Genomic DNA, 22,270 nt, shown 5'->3' on the forward strand with positions numbered 1-22,270 from the left:
TACCATATGGGTCCGTAGCAACCTAATGGGGGACCATATTTGGAATCTTATTACATGGAGCCCCGGTTTTTGAGTCTTTAGTAAATTAAATTAATCTGTCTGCACTTTCTTTTTTTTTTTAAGACTTTGCTTTGGTTTTCACAGTTGGTTGTTTTTATAAACCTTTAGTGAAGTTAGCACCATTAAGTTGAGTTTGTGTAAGAACCATGCAGGAGGCTAAAATAAAATAGGTGGGGACACAGCTGTAATTTATAGCATTACTCTCCGCAGCACACAGGCCAAGAGAAATTAGACTGCGATTTGGCCTTTTCCCCATTTAGTAGTAAGAATAAAATAAATAGAACCTGCAACATTTATGTCAATAGGATAAATTGAGCTGTTACATTATCTGCATAGTTACTGCCAGTAACATATATAATTGATTTCACAGCCTTTTTCAATCTTATACATTTTTTTTTTTCAGTTTGTCTTGGCAAAGTCTGGCAGCTTTTAACCTCAAACACCTGGAGTCCACGAGTCATTTTGTAAACTCCGCAATGGAGAAAAAACGTTACAGGAAAAGCTTATTTGGAATAAGAGCGTGTCCATACTGAATTATACATTTTAAGGCTCCGCTCAAGGATAATCCACTGGTCACCTGGGTGATTTGTATTGCTTAAAGCAGACTTTTTAGCTTAGGGTAGGGAGCTAATAATCTGCATGAACTTTACATACTAGAAGGGGGTAAAACTAGGGGGAGCCAGTAATGTTGAAGTGGTGTAAATAACTGGTTGTAAGGCGGTCCGGTCAGTCCTTATTAGGGATTATTGATTCTGAGTCATTTTTCTGGGGTCCCAAACAAGAATGGGGCAAACACACAGATGTAGACGACTGGATCTGATCTTTACTTGCCTGTTACTGTGGTCTCAAGTCCTCATTTACATGGCAGTATTTCTCACGTACAAGAAAAAAGGACTGATTATTTTGATCAGAGTGTGGTCCAAGTGCCATCAGTTTTTCTTGTACATTGTAAGTGGCGGTGTGCACACCGTGCAGTAACTGAGACAGTGACCCAAGCAAGTCCAACACACAGTACAGACCAAAAGTTTGGACACACCTCATTTAAAGATTTTTCTGTATTTTCATGACTATGAAAATTGTACATTCACACTGAAGGCATCAGAACTATGAATTAACACATGTGGAATTATATACTTAGCAAAAAAGTGTGAAACAACTGAAAATATGTCTTATATTCTAGGTTCTTCAAAGTAGTCACCTTTTGCTTTGATGACCGCTTTGCACACTCTTGGCATTCTCTTGATGAGCTTCAAGAGGTAGTCACCGGAAATGGTCTTCACTTCACAGGTGTGCCCTGTCAGGTTTAATAAGTGGGATTTCTTGCCTTATAAATGGGGTTGGGACCATCAGTTGTGTTGTGCAGAAGTCTGGTGGATACACAGCTGATAGTCCTACTGAATAGACTGTTAGAATTTGTATTATGGCAAGAAAAAAGCAGCTAAGTAAAGAAAAACGAGTGGCCATCATTACTTTAAGAAATGAAGGTCTGTCAGTCCGAAAAATTGGGAAACTTTGAATGTGTCCCCAAGTGCAGTTGCAAAAACCATCAAGCGCTACAAAGAAACTGGCTCTCATGAGGACCGCCCCAGGAAAGGAAAACCAAGAGTCACCTCTGCTTCTGAGGATAAGTTTATCCGAGTCACCAGCCTCAGAAATCGCAGGTTAACAGCAGATCAGATTAGAGACCAGGTCAATGCCACACAGAGTTCTAGCAGCAGACACATCTCTACAACAACTGTTAAGAGGAGACTTTGTGCAGCAGGCCTTCATGGTAAAATAGCTGCTAGGAAACCACTGCTAAGGACAGGCAACAAGCAGAAGAGACTTGTTTGGGCTAAAGAACACAAGGAATGGACATTAGACCAGTGGAAATCTGTGCTTTGGTCTGATGAGCAAAAATTTGAGATCTTTGGTTCCAACCACCGTGTCTTTGTGAGACGCAGAAAATGTCAACGGATGAACTCTACATGCCTGGTTCCCACCGTGAAGCATGGAGGAGGAGGTGTGATGGTGTGGGGGTGCTTTGCTGGTGACTCTGTTGGGGATTTATTCAAAATTGAAGGCATACTGAACCAGCATGGCTACCACAGCATCTTGCAGCTGCATGCTATTCCATCCGGTTTGCGTTTAGTTGGACCATCATTTATTTTTCAACAGGACAATGACCCCTAACACACCTCCAGGCTGTGTAAGGGCTATTTGACCAAGAAGGAGAGTGATGGGGTGCAACGCCAGATGACCTGGCCTCCACAGTCACCAGACCTGAACCCAATCGAGATGGTTTGGGGTGAGCTGGACCGCAGAGTGAAGGCAAAAGGGCCAACAAGTGCTAAGCATCTCTGGGAACTCCTTCAAGATTGTTGGAAGACCATTTCCAGTGACTACCTCTTGAAGCTCATCAAGAGTGTGCAAAGCCGTCCTCAAAGCAAAAGGTGGCTACTTTGAAGAACCTAGAATATAAGACCTATTTTCAGTTGTTTCACACTTTTTTGTTAAGTATATAATTCCACATGTGTTAATTCATAGTTTTGATGCCTTCAGTGTGAATGAACAATTTTCATAGTCATGAAAATACAGAAAAATCTTTAAATGAGAAGGTGTGTCCAAACTTTTGGTCTGTACTGTAAGCAGATTTTATTCAGCACTTATGGGTAAAACAAAGTCCTGTGGTTCGCAGCTGGGTTAACATAAGTACATAACAACTGTTGCCGTGGGCAACGGCCGCGCCGGGCGGCTCAGAGCCTGACAGGTGCAGAACCTTCCCAGGCGGGGGTTCAGCTACACACAGGCCCGCGGAGCTTTCCTGCTATGTTTCTCGCAAGTTCCAACACTGAACAACACTAATCCTTAGTGCAGGGTTTTTAAAGGACCTGTGGCAAGAGCCACTGGAAAACCCAGGTTGGAGGGAGGAGGCCGCCCCACTGCCTTCCTGTAGCCTCCTCCAAGAAATGAAGGCCCTGGCGGGTTTTACTTAATCTGCCTTAGCCAGGTAGTCTGACCAGGTCATTGCTCACCTTCATTCCTGCATTGCAGCCGCAGGTGTGTCTGTGACTGCAATGAACTCCAATGGATTTAATAGGTCTCTGTACACATTCTGGGGGATATATAACGTCCCTCGTATACGACCCCCGTCACTGCCTCACAACGTGCAGGAAAAAAAGTCCTTCCACCTTCTCCCATGTGACAGCCCGTAAAAATTGGACCATACTCGGATGTCTGAGTGCAGTTCGTTTTTTTTTTTCATGCATCCATAGACTTGCATTGCCGATTTTGGTCCAACTCTTGGATCAAAACCGGATATGTCGCCGTGATTTTCCGGCTCACAAAAAAATTCACAGACATGTGAATGGCCCCATAGACTATCATGGATATCACTTGTACAAGAATATCGGATGCGTGAATGAGGACTTAGTCTTTACAACTAGTCGCGGGTCTCTTGAAAATAACTCAACAGCCTTACATATATCTATGAAGCTGTTGAGTTCAGGTTTGAAGACCCGCAATCCAGTCCATACATTGCGGTCTGTCTGAATTTGACCCAAGGGTGAGTTTGTACTACAGCATGTGTGTGTGCCACAATGTTGAAAAAAACGCAATGAAAAGCCACTCTGAGTACGTAACATGTGAACCCATTCTCACATTGAGATACCAAACTGTGGTCAGTAGACAGTCCTCACTCACAAGTTCTTTCAGAGGGCTTACTGTATTGAGGTGCTAACCTGACAATCCACCTCATCAAACCCGCATTGGATATCACTTATTGGCTGTCCTGAAGTGTCCAACACATAGTTGTCTATCACTAGCAGGAATAATAGCACTAGTTCTTTTTTTCTCTGCTCTCAGTCCTCACTAACCACTCACTCCTTTCGGCAACTGATTAGTACACACACTGGATACCATTGCAACCTTCTGTATATTCCACAGTTTTCACATGGCCATTGTACTTCACTTACAGTTGGTGTCATCAAGGGTGTCTTCTGCCCAAGCTTCACTTGACCTTGCAAACCACAAGTCTCTGTACTTCTGTTTTTCAGATGGTACTTACCTTTTTTCGGTTACCCTACCGTGGTGTGGTGCGTCAATTAGCGAGTGTTAGGCCATTTTCACACAGGTATCTGTGGCGCTTTTTTGAATTGGATCCACTCCATGAAACTCCCTAAAAAAAAATAGTTTTGAAAACTCTTCCTATTCATTTCTATGGGAAATCTAGTTTTCTAATGGATGTTTTTTCCCTCTGAAGTGCTGTTGAAAAATGTCTGGTGGAAAAAAACTCTTCTAAACTCAAAAAAAACAGAGCGTTTCATGAAGCTGTTTCTGCTTGAACACCTAAAAAAAACTCTCGCCTTACATTTCCCCTATACTTAGCTCTCTCTTTACGGCATCTGCCCAGAGACCTAAGCTTCGGGTTTTATCCAATATGTCAACTTGGAAACCTGGCCTGGGGTCGCTTTAGAGCATTGACCCAAACTCAACCCCATGTTGTGACCTATGTGTGGCATACAGACTGTAGACTGTGAGCCCTCGCGGGCAGGGTCCTCGCTCTTCCTGTACCAGTCGCCGTCCTGTTTTGTTCAAGATTATTATAAGTGTTTTTGCTATGTATATCCCCTTTTCACATGTAAAGCGCCATGGAATAAATGGCGCTATAATAATAAATAATAATACATACTTGTCTTGCACACCAGTTTCCAGGGGATGTTCCATAACATTAACAAGCGGTACATCCATAACTCAATATACAGTTATACAATACATAGCAAAACAGCATTACATGGGGAACATAAATAAAGAAATCAGCCCAACTGTATGTAACTCATAGAAAAATTTCAAGGATACAAATGGTGGAATCATAAGGTGACATTTTCATTCTACTATTACCGGCATGTAGTGCCAATCTGCTGCTGAAAGGCCAAATGAATATTATCTTGTGTTTTAAAGGGGCTAAAAGACCCAAGAAAATAAGACATTATCTCACTGCTATAAAATAAAAAAGCGCACCCCCATCTTGTATATGCAGCTTAGTTTCGGTTTAGTTTCACAACCAGAAGAATATAAAGATGGAAATGTTGGTAGCGCAGCGAAAAAATTGGAATCTAAAGCCCAGATACACTTTGGATGAAAGAAGTCCAAGCCCGTCAATTTGCGCAGGACCGGTAGACCACCGGTACGGGGGCCTCCTAACTCGATCCCAAAAAATAATGTCAAGTCGAGAGATGGGTCAGCGAGGTATCTGGCAGTGGCTTCCTTGTGTACGGAAGATTTGGGAGAGATCTTTGTCGTGTATGACTCACTTTGCTTCCCAGACAGATTAGAGGTGATTGAAGGGTGTCATAGCAATGCAACATTATGAGCTTTTCGGTGAGGTCCTGTTTTCATTATCAATGGGAATCCAATGGGTTTATAAGACCCCAATCAGCAACTGATCGAATTTGTCTTTGCTTGCCAAGATTGGGAGCCCAGTTTCAAGTCTCTACTCAAACAGCTAGCTACCAGTTCAAGGTTATATTATAGCGATCCTACATATTTTTACTTATTAACCTCTCCATCTTTTTTTGTTATCAGTGTCCTTAAGCATGTAAAAAAAAATCAGACACCTAACTTTAAAGAAGGCAAAAACTAATTCTTCAAAAAGTGAATTGTCACAAATTGTATTTACAGAGTTTTAATAATGTTATTAATTTCAGAACCCCAACTTTGTTTGCTAAAGGACTCAATATACCATAATGAGCTTCAACAATACTTGACTTTCAATCTCTGTACATCTCCAGGATTTAGGGGGTTAAAACAAAAGTTGTTCTCCCCGATGTAGAGTAGCGCAGCTTAAGAAATTCTTCTAACAAAAGCAATCCCGGATCCATAAGTTACACGGACAGCCAAAATGAAAAGCATCTGTGTTTCCTTTTGCTCTGTTCTCAATCTCTGCTCATTGTTGGAAAATCTGACCTTCTTACATGGATTACGAGACTGTTGACATTGTGAGGAGAATGGGGGGCAAAGAAATCATTGTACAATTAGTTTGTCCACTCGGTCCAGCTACAGAAACCTAATGAAAGTCAAATGAGAGGTTTAAATGGCGCAAAATCAATAGATCGGACATCAAACTATAGAAAGATTCACAAGGACAATGCAACCATGGAAAGTGGCCATAGATGCCACCAGGAACCTTACTGATCCACTGTAGGCAGCACATCTGCCTGCTCTCCGATGGTGCCAGCAGCGGACATCCAACCCTTCTTTTTCTAGAAGACTGGATCACTAGTTCCCCATCCAAAATATTCACCCAGATCTTTAGTTTGGGTGAAAAAGATCTCCTTGGCCAGTTGAATGTATGTGTTAAGCCTTATTTTTGTTCTTGAAAAATACAACATAAAATACATAGAATGTCATATCATAGTAAATAGGAAGTTACCAAATCGGTCAAAGTTTCGTAATCAAGTTTTATCACCTATTATTGATGAGAATATTTAATTCAAAAGGCAGAAACCAATATGGATGAACTTCTTGTTCAAGGGGGAAAACTATAGGGGAAGCCGAGTAGCCGTTTGCACCCAGGTCTGAATGGAGAAGAAGGTACCTCTGACACATAAGGCTTTGTTCACACATTGCATTCTTGATTTGTTTTTCCATGTGCATAGAAAGCAGCGTTTTATAGAAACTGCTAAATTAATGAAATTTTTTAAATCTCATTCACTTTTTTTTTTTTTGTGTGTGTTTTTTTGTTTGTTTTTTTACATGTCAATTGCTGTAGGCCATGTTATCATGAAGAGTAAATGCTGCAGTTTTTCCACTGTATTTTTAACTATGTTTAACAGTTCAAGCAAAGTAGAGAGATTTCATGAAAACTCATGTCCACTGTGTGCTTTTTGGTGCAATTTTTCTCTATAGGCTTCTATGGAAATAGTTCAGAAAAAATCATTTAAAAAATGCAGTTGTGTTTTTATGTGCAGAATCCCAGCGTTTCTGTACTAAGAAAATGCAGAAAAAAAATGCTGCCTCAAATCTACACCAAAAACTCATTATAAAAATTCAGCAAAAACACAAAACAGCAGATTACTATTGCAAATTTTGCTGTGGACACCTACAGAAGGAGTGCAACAGAAAAAAAGCAGCATTTTTATTAAAGTTTTTCTCCACTGAGATCAAAATGGAGTAGCAGGAGGAAAACAAAACACAAAAAAACACTGTTCAAAAACCATGCAAAAAAACTCACATAATTTCCATGGCTGTTTTCTGGCAATAGTCTGTATTTTTCATACAGAAAAAAACACGCATGAAAAAAGCTATGTGTGAACATACCACAAGGAGAGGTAGTTGGGGATTCAGTTATAGATTTTGTAGTGAGACACAGGAGCTAAAAGGTACACCTCTGATCCTATTGTCACTTTTGCAAAAATGGAAGCAGCAATATAAAGGTATCACCTTTAAAATGGGACTGTAGTTAAATAAAGTTTTCATAAAACAATAATACAGGCAAATATAAGAACCTTGGTAATATATCTTATCAGAGAAATCAGCCTTATTTCCCACTTATCAGCCTCTTCTTTCTCTTACCCTGCCTCCTGAACTTGTCATCCACTCTGAAGAAACAGCTGAAATCAATCTTTAGAGTGCCAGCACAATGTGGTGTCAGATTGCACAACCGATTATACTCTATGGAAAAGGGAAGAGCGAGAAACAGGGAGAGGAAACAGGCAGAGGGAGACACAGAAAGATCGTGCTGAGCTTTTTAACAAGTCTATTTCCTCACATCAGAGCCTGATTCACATCTAGGCAGTTCTTGGCTGCTGTTTCTTCTGTCTGTATGGTAAAAAAGGAATGAAAAGCAGGAATCTCTCTCTATGTGCTGAGATGTGTATGGGAGAGATCATAGCCTATCTGCAACTGCCCCAGACGTTGTTGACAGCCTGCAGCAGTGACCTCTTCATTAGACTGCATGTGTCTGCTGCAGCCAATAGCTAAGCTCAGCGATGATGTCATTGGACACTCTGAGCCCAATGATTGGCTCGAGCTACCATGGGCGCTGCAGATGCTGCAGTCTGCCAACAAAGACCAAGGCAGCGGCAGAGAGGCAGCACAGGACCTGGAGAGGGTGATTAATGACACGGCAACAAACCTTTCTTCAAATTAAAGTTTATCCCAGACAACCTCTTTAATGAAACAACCCTTCTTTCCTCAGCAAGTCAAAGACAGCATCGAATAGAATTGTTAAGAAACCCCAACAGAGGGAGATCCCTCAAGGGCAGGAAATACTCTTAAAGGAAATCTGTCATCAGGTTTTTGCTATGTAATTTGACAGCAGTATGAGGTAGGGGCAGAGACCCTGATTCCAGCGATGTATAACTTACTGGGCTGTTTGCTGCAGTTTTGATAAAACCATTGTCTTCTCTTCTGCAGATCTATCAGTCTTTGAATGCTGAGCTGCGTATAATCCCGCCCACACCACTGATTGGCTGCTTTCTGTGGACACTGTGCAGACAGCTGCCAATCAATGGTGGGGGCGGGGTTATACAGAGCAGGAGGACTAGGAGGCACCAGACAACTAGTCCTGTAATGATACTCTCCTGCTGAAGACACTGATTTTATTGAAACAGCAACACAGAGCTTAGTAAGTGACACATTGCTGGAATCAGGCTCTCTGCCCCTACATCATGCTGTTCTCAGATTACTTAGCAAAAACTGTCTGACAGGTTCCCTTTAACTGTAAAAGGGTTTATCTGCACTAAAATGCCACTGATTTGTCAGTTCCGATTGATGGTAACTTTGATTTGTTTTTTGTATTTACTCCTAGGTTGTCCTGATGGGAAGAAGCTGGAATTTATCACAAGTTTACTGGATGCCCTCACCACAGACATGGTGCAAGCAATCAACTCAGCAGCCCCAGCAGCAGCCGGCAGGTCAGTCATTAAGTGCAAGCGGGGCCATGAGTTCACAAGTGCATTCCAACCAAATGCCATAAAAAACCCTCAAATATTGCAACATAAATTATGCTTCACTCCAAGTCAGAAGTTTCCATTATTACCATCTTGACATAAGGCCTTATCAGACGCCGGTATAGTTGTCTGAGTCACGACGCTGCATTGTGGGGGATCCTGCTGCTGGTTTTGAACGTGGCTTTGTGGTCATATTTATGGACAGACGGATCAGATATGACTTTCAAGAATTTTGCTTTTATGGGATTTAAGGGAAACTGAGAAGCCGGTAATTTAGGTATGTCTGTAACTTCCCCCTAGGGCCGCTGTAACCGAGCAGACCTAATTGCCCTGTGTCATTGCTTCGGAGCATCCGAGCATGGCTGTGTACAACGGATAGAAAACCACAAACCTACTGACAGAGATCTACAAACTCATTGGAAATATGTGTGATCACATCAATGTACATAAATATTGAGTTATATACAATCATGTTCAACTATTTATATAGAATTTGTATATTTTTTATAAAGATATTGGAAGATAATTAGACACCATTCACTTTATAAAAAAAAAAAATACTGAAAAGAGAAAAGAAAAATCCAAGTGAGGCAAAACGGTGGAAACATTTTTTTTTCATTTTTTGACGTTTATTGTACGGTTGAAATGACCTGGCAAAATTATTTTCAAGGTCAGAACGATTACGGACGTACCAAACTTGTATAGTTTGTGATTTTCTTTTACTATTTTAAAGGTTTAAAAAGTTTCCAAAGAAAGAAAAAAATTGTTTTGTTTCGCCATTTTCTGAGACCCATAACTTTATAAATTTTCCATCATTGGAGCTGTGTAAGGGCTTGTTTTTTTTTTTGCGTGGTGAGCTCGAGTTTTTAATGTTACTATTGTGGGGTACATTTGGTGTTTCGATAATTTTTTATTGCATTTTTTTGTGGGACAAAAATAACTAGCAATTTGGGGGTTTTCATTTTTTTTGCAATGATTTTAGCTAACGGTGATGATCTGCAAACAAATGAACCTGATAATGACCAAGGGCCATACATTATAGCTCTTGGCTCTGTGCTTTAAACCCCACTCCATTGTGCATTTATGGCAAAGGATTAAAGCTCTTGCAATCTAGCAGGAGCAGGTCCAGTCGCCGACTGTCAGATTCAGCCAGGGACCCTGTTTATTATCATTCGTCTTCTATTTTGCTGGGCACACAACGCTACGCTCAGCGAGCACTATGCAGTGAATTGAAGCATCGGTTTTCATTAGTTTTTTTTTTTTTTATTTTCCTCTAGAACCAAAAATCAAAAGCAATGTCTGATCTTCATTATTGATATTCAGGAAATTTAAATTTTAATTACTTTTCAATTTATTTCAGTGACCATTGTGAGTTTTTCTTACTTTAAGGCCTCCTTCAAACTTCCTGAAATTTTCAATACTGGAAAAACCAGTACAGGAGATATCAGTTTCTGTGTGTGGCAACCGTGTGCCACATTAGTATCACACATATCAGCGCCTGGGAAACAGCGGTACAGTTCGCGCTGCTCCCAGGCGGTGAACTCCGTGAGGTCATCGCAGTTCAGGGGCCCGCTCTCACTGCATCAAGTCATTTTCCTTTGCTCTTCAACATGAGCGATCGCCTCAAGCGACTGCTTAGTGTGATAAGCAAATGTCGCACAGATGGATTACGGTGTGGGATACTATATGGATTTTTTACACTTCGAACAGGTGAGGGATATTGTGTTTTTTTATTTTATTCTTATTTTTACACTTAAATGTATTCAGCAGGGGCTGAATACAACTCTCAACATTGTCCCCTGATGTCATCCGTGTGTCATCAGTGTGCACATGTGTTGGACGTTTTGCTGCCCATGCTGCAGGTAAAAAACAGACATGTCAATGTGTTTTATCCATGGACACACGGTCCGTGGAAATACACTGACGAGCACAAACCCATTCATGTGAATGGGTCTACGTATTGTGAGGGAGCGTCTCTGAGGTAGACGCTGGTTCACACACAGGGATGAAGTTCGCCGGTTCAAACAAACGGGCGGTTTATGAAATTTCTGTAAACCGGTCAAGATAACAAAATAAAACTGCCTCTTCCAGGTACAAAAGGTGTAACCGAACAAAATTGAAAATAACCAGTCCATAAAGCATGGGCCGTTTAAATGTCAGAGCTTTTCTCTGACTCCACCAGGGTCCGACCAGCACATGCAAGGCCTCTTCACCTTGCAAACACACAGACAAAGTGAGACAGCACCAGCTGCCTTAAATCAGCCATTCCAAGACCTGGACTGGAGGTAAGTAAGCAGCCGATCCCATCCAGTTCTTTAGCTGCTTGCAAAACCTGGACCCATAATCCAGGCCCATTAAAATACCTCTCAGCACTATATGTGCTGGAGCCTACTTCTCCAGGTCCCTACATCACTGAGGCTTGGAGGCTTGGCACCACGGGGACACATACCCCCCATCGTCCACGGCCTGTCCAGCTGCAACCTTACAGTATGTAAGTGTCTCCAGTACTCCACGCGTACTGGAGATAGGGACTTGTGAATGAGGCCTTACAGAAAGGTGCCAACAATTTTGTCCATGTCTGTATACACATACCTGTTAAAAAATAAATAAATCAAAAGTCTTCACTGCAAAAAAATGTGAAAAAAAAACAAAAATAAATGTTATTACATACAAACAAAAAAAACTATATGCATTAGATATCCACATGACCTTAATGACCGGGGGGAACTCATTCAACTGGTTATTTGGTGTCAAACTTGAACAGTAAAAATCTAAAAAAAAAAAAATACTAAACCAAAAATCGCAAGAACTGCAAAAGAGTCACAAGAAAAAAAATATATAAATTACATAGAAATGTCCCTCAGTGCTATAATATAATACAATTTATTCTGCATAAATGAAAGCCTCTTGCAGCCAGAGCCAGGAGAGTGAACACTCAAAAGTTATGGAGAGGCAAAAAATGTAAAAAATAAAAATAAAAAATTGCCGGTCAGTGAATTCAAAATCATTGTTCTGGTCATTAAAGGGAATCTGTCACCAGGTTTCTGCTACCTTGTCTGAGAACAGCATAATGTAGGAAGAGACCTTGATTTCAATGATGTATAACTTCTTTTATTTGGTGCAGCAATTGTGATACAATCAGAGTTTTTAGCTGTAGCTGAGCTCAGAAAGCGGGCCCTGTCCACATTGTACAGTATATTGACAGTAAACTGCTAATCAGTGCTGTTGGCATGATTGGACCAGGATGCACAATCTCCTGCTGATAAAACACTGATTGTAATGAGTAACAACAGGACACAGCCAAATAAGTGACACATCGCTGGGATCAGTGTCTCAGCCCCTACCATTTGCTGCTCTCGGATTGCATAGCAAAAACTTGCTGACAGATTCTCTTTAAGGGGTTAGTTTTACGGAAGATACTACCACACAGTGCCCACCTATACAGTATTGTTTTTAGTGCTCCAATAATACCAGTATACAGTGTGCAAACATTACCATATTGTGCCTGCATAATACCGCAATTCATCTGTTCCATTGGTAGGAAACAAGGACCATAGGCAACTGCCCAGTTTGCTGCCCAATTATATCCATCCTTGTGCAATTCCCTGCTATATATTTTTGGCTTCAAAGTTGTCGCATTGCTTTAAAAAAGCAACGTGTTGATGAGAACTTCAATCTAAGATAACAATGCTGTGACAAACCGTTCCGTGAAGTTTACTGATATATTCTTGCAGATTCTCAGAACCTGATCCCAACCACACGCTGGAAGAACGTGTAGTTCTGTGGTATTTCAGCCAGCTAGACAGCAACGGCAGCGAAGACATCAACAAGAAGGAGATGAAACCCTTCAAAAGATATGTCAAGAAGAAAGCCAAACCCAAGAAATGCGCCAGACGTTTTACCGACTACTGTGACCTCAACAAGGACAAAACCATCTCACTCGCAGAGCTGAAAGGATGTCTAGGTGTCCGCAAAGATCCAGGTACTTCTCTTTGTCCAAAGGTTCTTCTGGAATCCAATATTTTACAAAAATGTTGCTTTCGGTCTGGTTATCCTGTGTCCAGGTGACCGTGCCGTGTAGAACAGGCTATATTAGCGATCTCTAAGATATGGCTTTTATGAAACTACAACTCCCAACAAGTTAGGATAAGGTTAGGCTTAGGGACAGAGTTGTAGTTTTGCAACAGCTGGAGATATGAGACTGAATGAGAATAAACCAGGAAAAGGCCTGCTGATGGGAAGCTACCGGAAATGGTAATGACTATGGTCACCCTGCTGCCATTAGTAGCGAAACTCGTTGGCCAGACTACTTGTATGCGTAGCTTACCGAGAATATTGTAAGTTCACAAACACTACAAGTTAGGGCACAGTCAGACGGCCGTATTTCTCGCGCGAGGATCGCATTGCAATCCTCGGACTGGCCGTCAGCTCTACTGACCTGAGCATGACAGCTGCATAGAAATACATGCGCTCATGATGCCGCTATATAGGCAAAGGCTATATATGAATATGATGCCGCTATATAGGCAAAGCATAATAAATTAATTCTAAAATAGTAAGGTCTCCTGACTGTCCCAAACTAGTTCTTCCTTGGATCCTCTAATCAGACTTCCAAGGCAGTAATTTACAGCCTCCATACAATGCCCCTTATGGTAGGACTACTGAAAGTTGAGCACATGCTTGAGATTTCCAGGCTTGCTGGACTAGTCCTGCCTCCTTTGCATAAGCAATGCCATTTTTAACAGATAGGGACATTACCCTAGAACATAGAACACCTTATCAGAATACAGTAATTTGCTTCCATACCCCTATATTAGCAGTATAGGACAATCAGAGGACCTGACAGGCTACCTTCATACACCTGTCTAAATTGGCAAATTTCACATTCTGAATCCAGGTTAAGTCGCCGTGCTTTAATGGTGGCTATGTTGGTTGTATATATGTAACAATTGAATAACATTTTTCAACTCAGGTTTAGACATTTTGGCTGCGCCCAGATACTGAAGCCACTGCCTTTTATCAGAATATTAGTAGAGATGATGCATGGTACTTTAAGGGAGTCTGTAAGTATAAAATGACTGTTCAAATCTAGCACCGGCGCTCAGTGCACCCTTGGCGTCGCCGAGCAGTTCAGTTAACCTTCCCAGCTACTTATTTTCCATCTATTTTCTCCTTCTTCCTTAAAGGGGTTTTCCGGTCTAAATTGATAAGTTTGCAGTCACTCTGTTGCGGGGATTCGCTGGTTTCTGAGCCTGGACCAGTGGGTATGTATGATTTATACATACTCCCGGGCAGAGCCTGTCTTTTGGGCTCAGCCTCACGCCATACCCCTGTATGCAGCGAGGCCGTGACCACTGGATGCCCGCGTCACTAGACAGGGCATGGCCTCGCTGCATTCTAGATGGGCTCTGGCCAGGAGTATATAACGCATATGTACCCTCCGGTCCCGGCTTAGAAACCAGTGAATCATTGCAACGCACAGTGCGTGCTCTGAGGAGATTCATAAGTCTGAAGTCACATAGAGTTACATAGTTACATTGGTTGAAAAAAGACCTGGGTCCATCAAGTTCCACCTTCCTCCCCCAATAGTACATTGTGTCACTAATTTAAGTAGTAACTGCAAACTTATCAATTTAGACAGGACAACCCCTTTAATTGACAGCTCTGGCTACAAGAGTGAGAGGAAGGTGGAGATGGATGTATAGCGAGTAGGTGGGAAGGTGCACGGAACTGCTCAGCCACTCCAAGTGTTGTGTTCTGCAACTTAGAACTAAGGCATAGGAGGGAAAAGCTGTCCCTGCACTGAGACTCAGCTTTACCCTACGCTGGGGTGGGTGCCCTATTCCTTATGAATAGCCCCACTGAAACTCCTGCACTGAACTCAAACGAAGACCTGTAGGAAAGGGAAAGGGGTCCCTAAAAGATCTAAGGACTGGGAGCAAAAGCAGGAGACCTCCTAACCAAAAAGTTAGTTGCAGAAATTAAAATTAAAGGAAACAAAACTGGTGGAACAAGAAGTCCCAGGATAACAGTAGTCAAAAGCAAGAAGAACTAAACCAGGCTACTTAGCCAGAGCACGAGCAAAACAACACTGATGTCCAGCAGGGAATGGGGCCAGGTGCTGGGTAATAAAGAGTGCAGAGATCACGTGACCAAGAAACCAGCACCAGAGGAAAAGACTAGAAGCCAGCAAACCACAACAAGATAGCCGATAGTAAAACAACATAGATTCTAACACCAAGGTTGCATTAAGCGCCTGTGCTTGAACAGTCTTTTTATGCCAAAAGACTCCCTTTAAAGCACACCTTTGAGCAGGATTGTTCTCAGTAAACTACATACACTGTCAGGTGGGCGACATTACACTGATTAAAATAACACCTTGGTTGATGAAATCCGTGCTGTGATTCTTGTGTAATCTTTACTTTCAGTTTGGAGATAATGATATGCTCGTGCTCCAGGGCAGCCTGTGAGGGGCGCTCTATCTGGCGCTCAGCTTACGTATTCATCTGTATGCTCTTATGACAGATCACTGTGCCTTCACAGATCTGCTTCCTATTTTACCTAGCCCTGCACTACTAGATGCATTAAGAAAAAAATAGGAGGCAGGTCAGTGAACGATCAGTGAGCTGTCATAAGGGCATACAGATGAATATGTAACCAGAGCACCAGATAGAGCCCCACCCCACAGGCCGCCCCGGAGCACGAGGGTATCATTATCTCCAAACTGAAAGAAAAGATTACACAAGAACCACAGGACGGATTTCATCAACCAAGGTATCTTTTAATCAGTGTAATGTTGCCCACCTGATAGTGTATGTAGTTTACTGAGCACAGTCCTGCTGACAGGTGCGCTTTAAGGGTCTTGTTACAGATTTCACACCGGGGCCCAAGAGTTATAGACAGACAGAAAAGTACTGGGAAGGGAATTTGTTACCAGGTTTTTGCCACCTAATCCGAGAAGAGCATCATGTAGAGACAGAGACCCTGATTCCAGCAATTGTGTCACTTACTGGGTTACTTGCTGCAGTTTTGATAAGAGGTGATCACTATAGAACTATTAAACCTGCTGCCATGTAATACTCCATATTCATTAGCTCTGTATAACTCCACCGACCGTTTTCTGCCTATGCACAGTGTACACAGAAAGATGCCAATCAGTGGTGTGATCGGGATTATTCAGAGCTCAGAAGTCAGAGAACTGCTACATCTATAGCAGAAAAAAACTATGATTTTTATCAAAACTACAGCAAGCAACCCAGTAAGTGACACATCGCTGGAATCAGGATCTCTGCACCTACATCATGCTGTGTTCAGATAGGGAAGCAAAAACCAGGTGACCAATTCCCTTTAAAGATCATCCAGAGGCTAAATTTACAGTTTCTGTCCTAACACAAAATCTTAAGAGTCCACCAACCTTACATGTAATCTATTGTACTGTGATGTTCTGATTTGACAGTGATCTTTCACTCCAGGGATGGTAAAGAACACTATAAAGTCACAGTACAAGGATTATGATAAAGATGGTGATGTCACAGCACATGTCATAGCCAAACTGATGCAAGCTTATAAAAAGGGTTCCTGCAAAATGATCATGATCAGCAAGTATGACCATTCAGAGAGAATGCATAAAACATGAGTAACGCACACAGTGATGTCACAATATAAGAATAATGTGCACGGTGATGTCACCGAGCAGATGTCAGATAAACAGAGACAACAAACAGTGAGGTCACAACAAAAGGCTAAAGATATCGGTGATGTCACACAACAGAAATAATAAACATAGCAATAAATTGCAAGGATAACTCACACAGCGATATCACAGTACAAGGAAAATAACTTCTGCTCGCTAATGTGACATTGGTCTAAATAAATATATATTCATAAAACACATGCATCAAGTGCCCCTGTGTGAAATCAAAGGCACATAGGGGCATCATCATCATTGTGGATTTGGTCAATTATTTTGCATCAGTATTTTGAAGAAAATCCTAGAAAGAATAAATAAATACAATAGTGTAATAAACAGAATAGGATCCCAGTATTGCAGACGGATACCAGTGTATCAAAAATAACATAAGGTATATTCGTGCAAAAATCTCAGTGAATAGAAATAAGGTATCATGAAGTGAGAGAAATATAAATACCATAAGTGGGAAATGTAAACATGCACAGTGGTATAAGAAAGGTCTCAGCAGTCAATGAAAGAACCGCACCCGACGCGCGTTTCGCACCTAGCTTCGTCAAGGGGTCTATATATTATATATTCAGTATTTTGAAGCTAAACTCAACAGTGGATGCACAGAAGAGAAGTATACATCTTCCCATTATGTTTAACCTGTTGAAAAGTTGGAACTAAATCTGCTGTGTGCGAATGGGATCTAAATGTGGCCATACAGAATATATTCGAAAGCAGTACGTTCAACAACTGTTGAATGAACGTCTAGTGAACTGTCAATTCGTGGACACAGAAATACTTATTTACTCCATACAGTCATATTCAATTACACAAATAATCTCTTTTCCTCTAAAGATCCTTTGACTATAAGACAAGAATTTTAAAGAGTAACCATCTTTTTTTTGTGTTTTTGTTTTCACAAATCAATAGCACTTGTGAAAATAAAAAAACTTTATAATATATTTTATTAGCAAAATCTGCTTCTTTTTCCTCCTGGACTGATCTTTCACTCTCAATTCATGGGTAAAATCTATTTTATTTTCAGTATATCCAGACTTTCCCATCACTGAGGTAGGAGATGACAGTTGGTGGTCATAAAGTTCTATGGAGAACTTTAACTGTGGTTTCAGGAGAACTTGCAGCAGAATGTCTTTGTCTGCCTCTAGCTCCTCCTGCTCTCCTCCCCCTTCATAGAATCTTGTGAGCACCAACAGTCATCTCCTATCGAAGTAACAGGAAAGTCTGTAGTCACTGAAGACAGATTTTACCATTACTGGAGATATCAACTTAATTATGTATTCAGTAAATTGAAGACAGATTTTACCTATGAATTCAGAACAGATCAGTCCAGGTGGAGAAAGAAGCAGATTTCTCGGATAAGGTATATTGCAAAGTTTCTTATTTTTATGTACACTATTGATTTATAAAATAAAAAATAAAATTATGGTTTTTTTAAACATGTCCAACTTTGTTCCAGACATTGAAGGTCATCAGTCTTCACTTTGCCCCCAACAAAAATGTAGGATATCCTGCACTGTCCCATCCGCTGTCTGATTCTTATGCCTGCTGTTTAAACCGTGCAGGGGTTAACAATGTACTTTGGCATGCGTTTATCACAATTATATCAGTAATAGAAAACAGAGCTAATCCTCTTCAAGGAGATTATGGCAGAAAATTGAAAGTAGAGTCTATTGAGGTTTACATTATGTCATCTTATTAATGTTCAGATTTTGTGTTATCACTAATCAGTATTACCATATGTATACATAAAGATGAAAAACATACAATTACTTGCTGCATAACCCGAACCTGACCATTCAAATCTGCATTGTCTATTGCTATGGCATTCCCTGCCGCCAGAGCTTTTAGTCAATGTTGTGTCGCCCTCTAGTGTCAATTGTTCAGAATGCTCAGAATTGCTCCAAGTTTTAACAAACACTATTTTTTTCAGATGGGAAAGAAGGAAAGGTTCTTGGAGCATGTCGTCTCCAATTGATAGAAACTTTCACTTGCAAACTACATAATCTGAGAATACACTGAGCCAATCACTGCCAGAACATGCTGAACAAATGATTAAATAGAAGTTCCATTATTATTTTATTATCATTCTATTCTGATTAATATACTTATATCAGAATTATGTTGATTCACAAGAAACTCAGTTCGGCAGATGTATGCCATATCTGGCTGAGCACTCCTCCGATCAGTCTAAGGCCTCATTCAGCCGTCCATTTTTCATGGATAGAACACGCATCCATTATACTTTGTGGGACTGTTAAGATGTCCATGATTTTTCATAGAACCTGCATCTATGAAAACATTATGGAGACATATCTGATTTTGATCCAAGAATTAGAAGATATACGGCACTGCCAATTAAGAAAGTTTCCAGTTAGAGATGAGCAGAACGACTTGCGGGATTCCTGTCCAGTGTTCAGGTCAGAGGTACCTGGTGACTAGAAGGTAGACTCGTGAATTTCTTGCCTTCCGGCGTCACCGGCGTGGCTTTTGATTAGCTAGAGCTGGCGCAACATGATCTGCATGTTACGTTGCACAGATAGCGTTGCACCAGCCTTGATAAACCAAAAACCGCAACAGGGATACTAGCTGGTGGGAGATCAGCGAGTGTCCCATCTAGCTGACAGGTATCACTGACCTGGACCAGAGACCCGCTAGTCAATCTACTCTTCTCTAGTTCCAATCCTTAAATATAGAAAGATGGTATACAGCAGTCCCAATGCAATTGAAAATTTCTTATGGCTTTATTTGACAAACAATCCACTAGGGTGTAACATTTCGGTCTGTATCCCAAGACCTTTATCAGACAAAACTCAAAACTGATTGTATGGTAAAAGGGGATGTAAGCGCTGTGGTATGGCAGAAGAGGAGCTGTCTTGCGTCAGGCACCACTATTCCACAGCACAGGGTCACACATAGGATTCATGGGGCCCCATAGCAGAAGTTCAAATTGGGCCCCAACAAAAGTGTCTCCCAAACACAGTATGATACCCCCCATGGCGAATTCCTCCACATGTGCAGTATAATGACCCTACTGTACCTCACCTCAACTCCCAGGGCAAAGTTTACTGACCCCAACACAGTATGATCCCCCAATTGTGAGCCCTAGAGCTAGAGAGGATGGTACATAATAAGGGAGGGTGTTATACATAATAAAAGATGAAACTATATAACTAAGGACGGCGCTATACATAATAAGTGAGTACACTATATACTAAGGGCGTATGCTATACATAATAAGTGAGTACACTATTATTATACATTCCTGTATCCGTGTGCAGTGTCAGTGTGCTGCCCTGTTTTACAGACGCATTGAGGATGTCCTATTCTAATCCTCAAAATCGGATCAGAACAGGACATTCTCTGACCCTCACAGATCTCATTCTCAGATCCGTAATTTTCATGGATGTGTGAATGGATCTATAAAACTCTACAAGTCCGTGGACCATCCAAAAAAAAATCTGACATTTCACACAAATGTGAGAATGCAGCCTAAGGGATTTTACATGTAACATTATCACTCCAAGTCACACAGCACAGATACAGAATAATATTTACATCCAGGCACTTACCGCTGACGTCTCATCTGATCAGAGTCGCTTTCTGCTGCTTCTTCTCCATCTGGTCAGACCTTTATGTCGACATCTCCCAGTCACGATTCGTCTTGTCATGATGATCTCCAGCCTAGATAATAACAAGGTCACATATATTGTAGATATACATGTGTCTCCCCTGCACTGCGCCCCTGAATACAGATCTGTAACTCCCCATTAATATACTATTAGCCACTTAGTAATCAAAATATAAAGTGATAAGCAGCACTGTGCCCCCCATTAACTATAATCTCCACCTGCCAATAATATAAGTTATTCAGTCTCTGTGACTCTCCCCAATTAACTGTAAGGCTATGTGCACACGGAAAATATACAAGCACCCCCATCATTGCTCTGTCCCAGCACCTGCATCATTGCTCTCTCCCAACACCCCCGTCATTGCTATGTCCCAGCACCTCCCGTCATTGCTCTCTACCAGCAACTCCAACATTGCTCTGTCCCAGCACCCCTGTCATTGCTCTCCCAGCACCCTCGTAATTGCTCTCTCCCAGCACCCCTGTCATTCCTCTCTCCCAGCACCCCCATCATTGCGCTCTCCGAGCACCCCCATCATTGCTCTGTCCCAGCACCCCCGTCATTGCTCTCTCCCAGCACCCCCGTCATTGCTCTCTCCCAGCACCCCCGTCATTGCTCTCTCCCAGCACCCCCGTCATTGCTCTCTCCCAGCACCCCTGTCATTGCTCTCTCCCAGCACCCCTGTCATTGCTCTCTCCCAGCACCCCCATCATTGTTCTCTCCCAGAAACCCCCCGTCATTTCTCTCCCAGCACCTCCATCATTGCTCTCTCCCAGCAACCCGTCATTGCTCTCCCCATCCCCGTCATTGGTCTACTAATCCCCATCATTGCTCTCCCTGCCCCATCAGCCCCATCACTGCTCTTCCCAGACCCACCATTGCTCTCCCCAGACCCATCAGCGCTCTACCCAGCCCCATCAGCCCCACCGTTGCTCTCCCCAGCCCTATCAGCCCTACCATTGCTCTCCCCAACCCCATCAGCCCCTCTATTTCTCTCTCCAGCCCAATCAGCCCCATTATTGCTGCCCCCAGCGTTTCAGTAAAAATAAAAAAACACTTACCTCTCTGCCCGTTCCCCCGCAGGCCGCAGCATCCCTGTTGTCTGCAATTTCCTCCCTCACACAGGCCCGCGCTGCATGATGACGTCATCAAGCAGCGCGTGCCTGTGTGAGGGAGGAAGCGGCGGGCAGGAAGCAGAGGACGGATCTCTGCAGCTCTGCTGCCATTCTGTCGTGTCAGCAGCGGAGCTGCAGGGATCGCTCCCTGCCCGCCACGAGCAGGGAGACGCTGCACCGGCGGGCCCCCGACACAGCTGCACCAGCAGCGGTATGTCCGCCCCTGGACTGCTATGGGCCCCCCCAGCTCACGGGCCCCATAGCAGTCACGTGGTCTGCCGCCATTGGCAGTACGCCACTGCCACAGCACTTACATTACTTATCACCTTTCATCATACAATCTGTTTCCTCTGATGAAGGTCTGTAATACAGACCAAAACATTACACTCTAGTGGATTATTATTGGAAAAAAAACATAAGAAACTCTGAATTACTTTGGGAGTGTTGGGTCCCTTCTTTTGACTTTGATCCAAGTCGCAGATCAAAATCACCCATACAAGTCTATGGGTCTGTAAAAAAACACAGAGAGCCCACATTGTCATTCGCGTACAATCCATGTGCCGCCTGTTTGTAACATTGCAAGTGCAGGAGTAGCTTTGTAATTTTTTTTTTTTTACTTTTGCATATACAATAAAATCACTGATTGAAAAATGATGGCAAAAAGGGACACAATGACCAAATACTGCTAGAAATCTGATCCAAAACCCTCAAAGGCGCTGGCACTGGACGATGCTCACAGCACATGCGATTGCGGGGGTTCACAAGTCTGCAGTCACCTAAAGTGACTGCAGACTTGTAACTTAAGGATGGACAACCCCTTTAAAGTCCCATCAAAGGAAG

General features: G+C 42.1%; 1 protein-coding gene across 5 annotated transcripts in view; it reads left to right on the forward strand.

Annotated features, from left to right (window-relative positions):
* The window catches only part of SMOC1 (SPARC related modular calcium binding 1), a 301,635-nt gene that overhangs the window by 268,122 nt on the left and 11,243 nt on the right, over window positions 1–22,270 (forward strand). For all 5 annotated transcript variants that reach the window (XM_073638912.1, XM_073638909.1, XM_073638911.1 and 2 more), the window contains 2 exons: window positions 8,849–8,954; window positions 12,725–12,972. In XM_073638912.1, coding sequence (XP_073495013.1) covers window positions 8,849–8,954; window positions 12,725–12,972 — 354 coding nt within the window. The remainder of the gene's footprint in view (window positions 1–8,848; window positions 8,955–12,724; window positions 12,973–22,270) is intronic.

This window comes from Phyllobates terribilis, unplaced genomic scaffold (assembly GCF_046119375.1).
Source record: "Phyllobates terribilis strain yellow unplaced genomic scaffold, ASM4611937v1 Scaffold_7__3_contigs__length_470593459, whole genome shotgun sequence".
Classification (NCBI taxonomy): Eukaryota; Metazoa; Chordata; class Amphibia; order Anura; family Dendrobatidae; genus Phyllobates; species Phyllobates terribilis.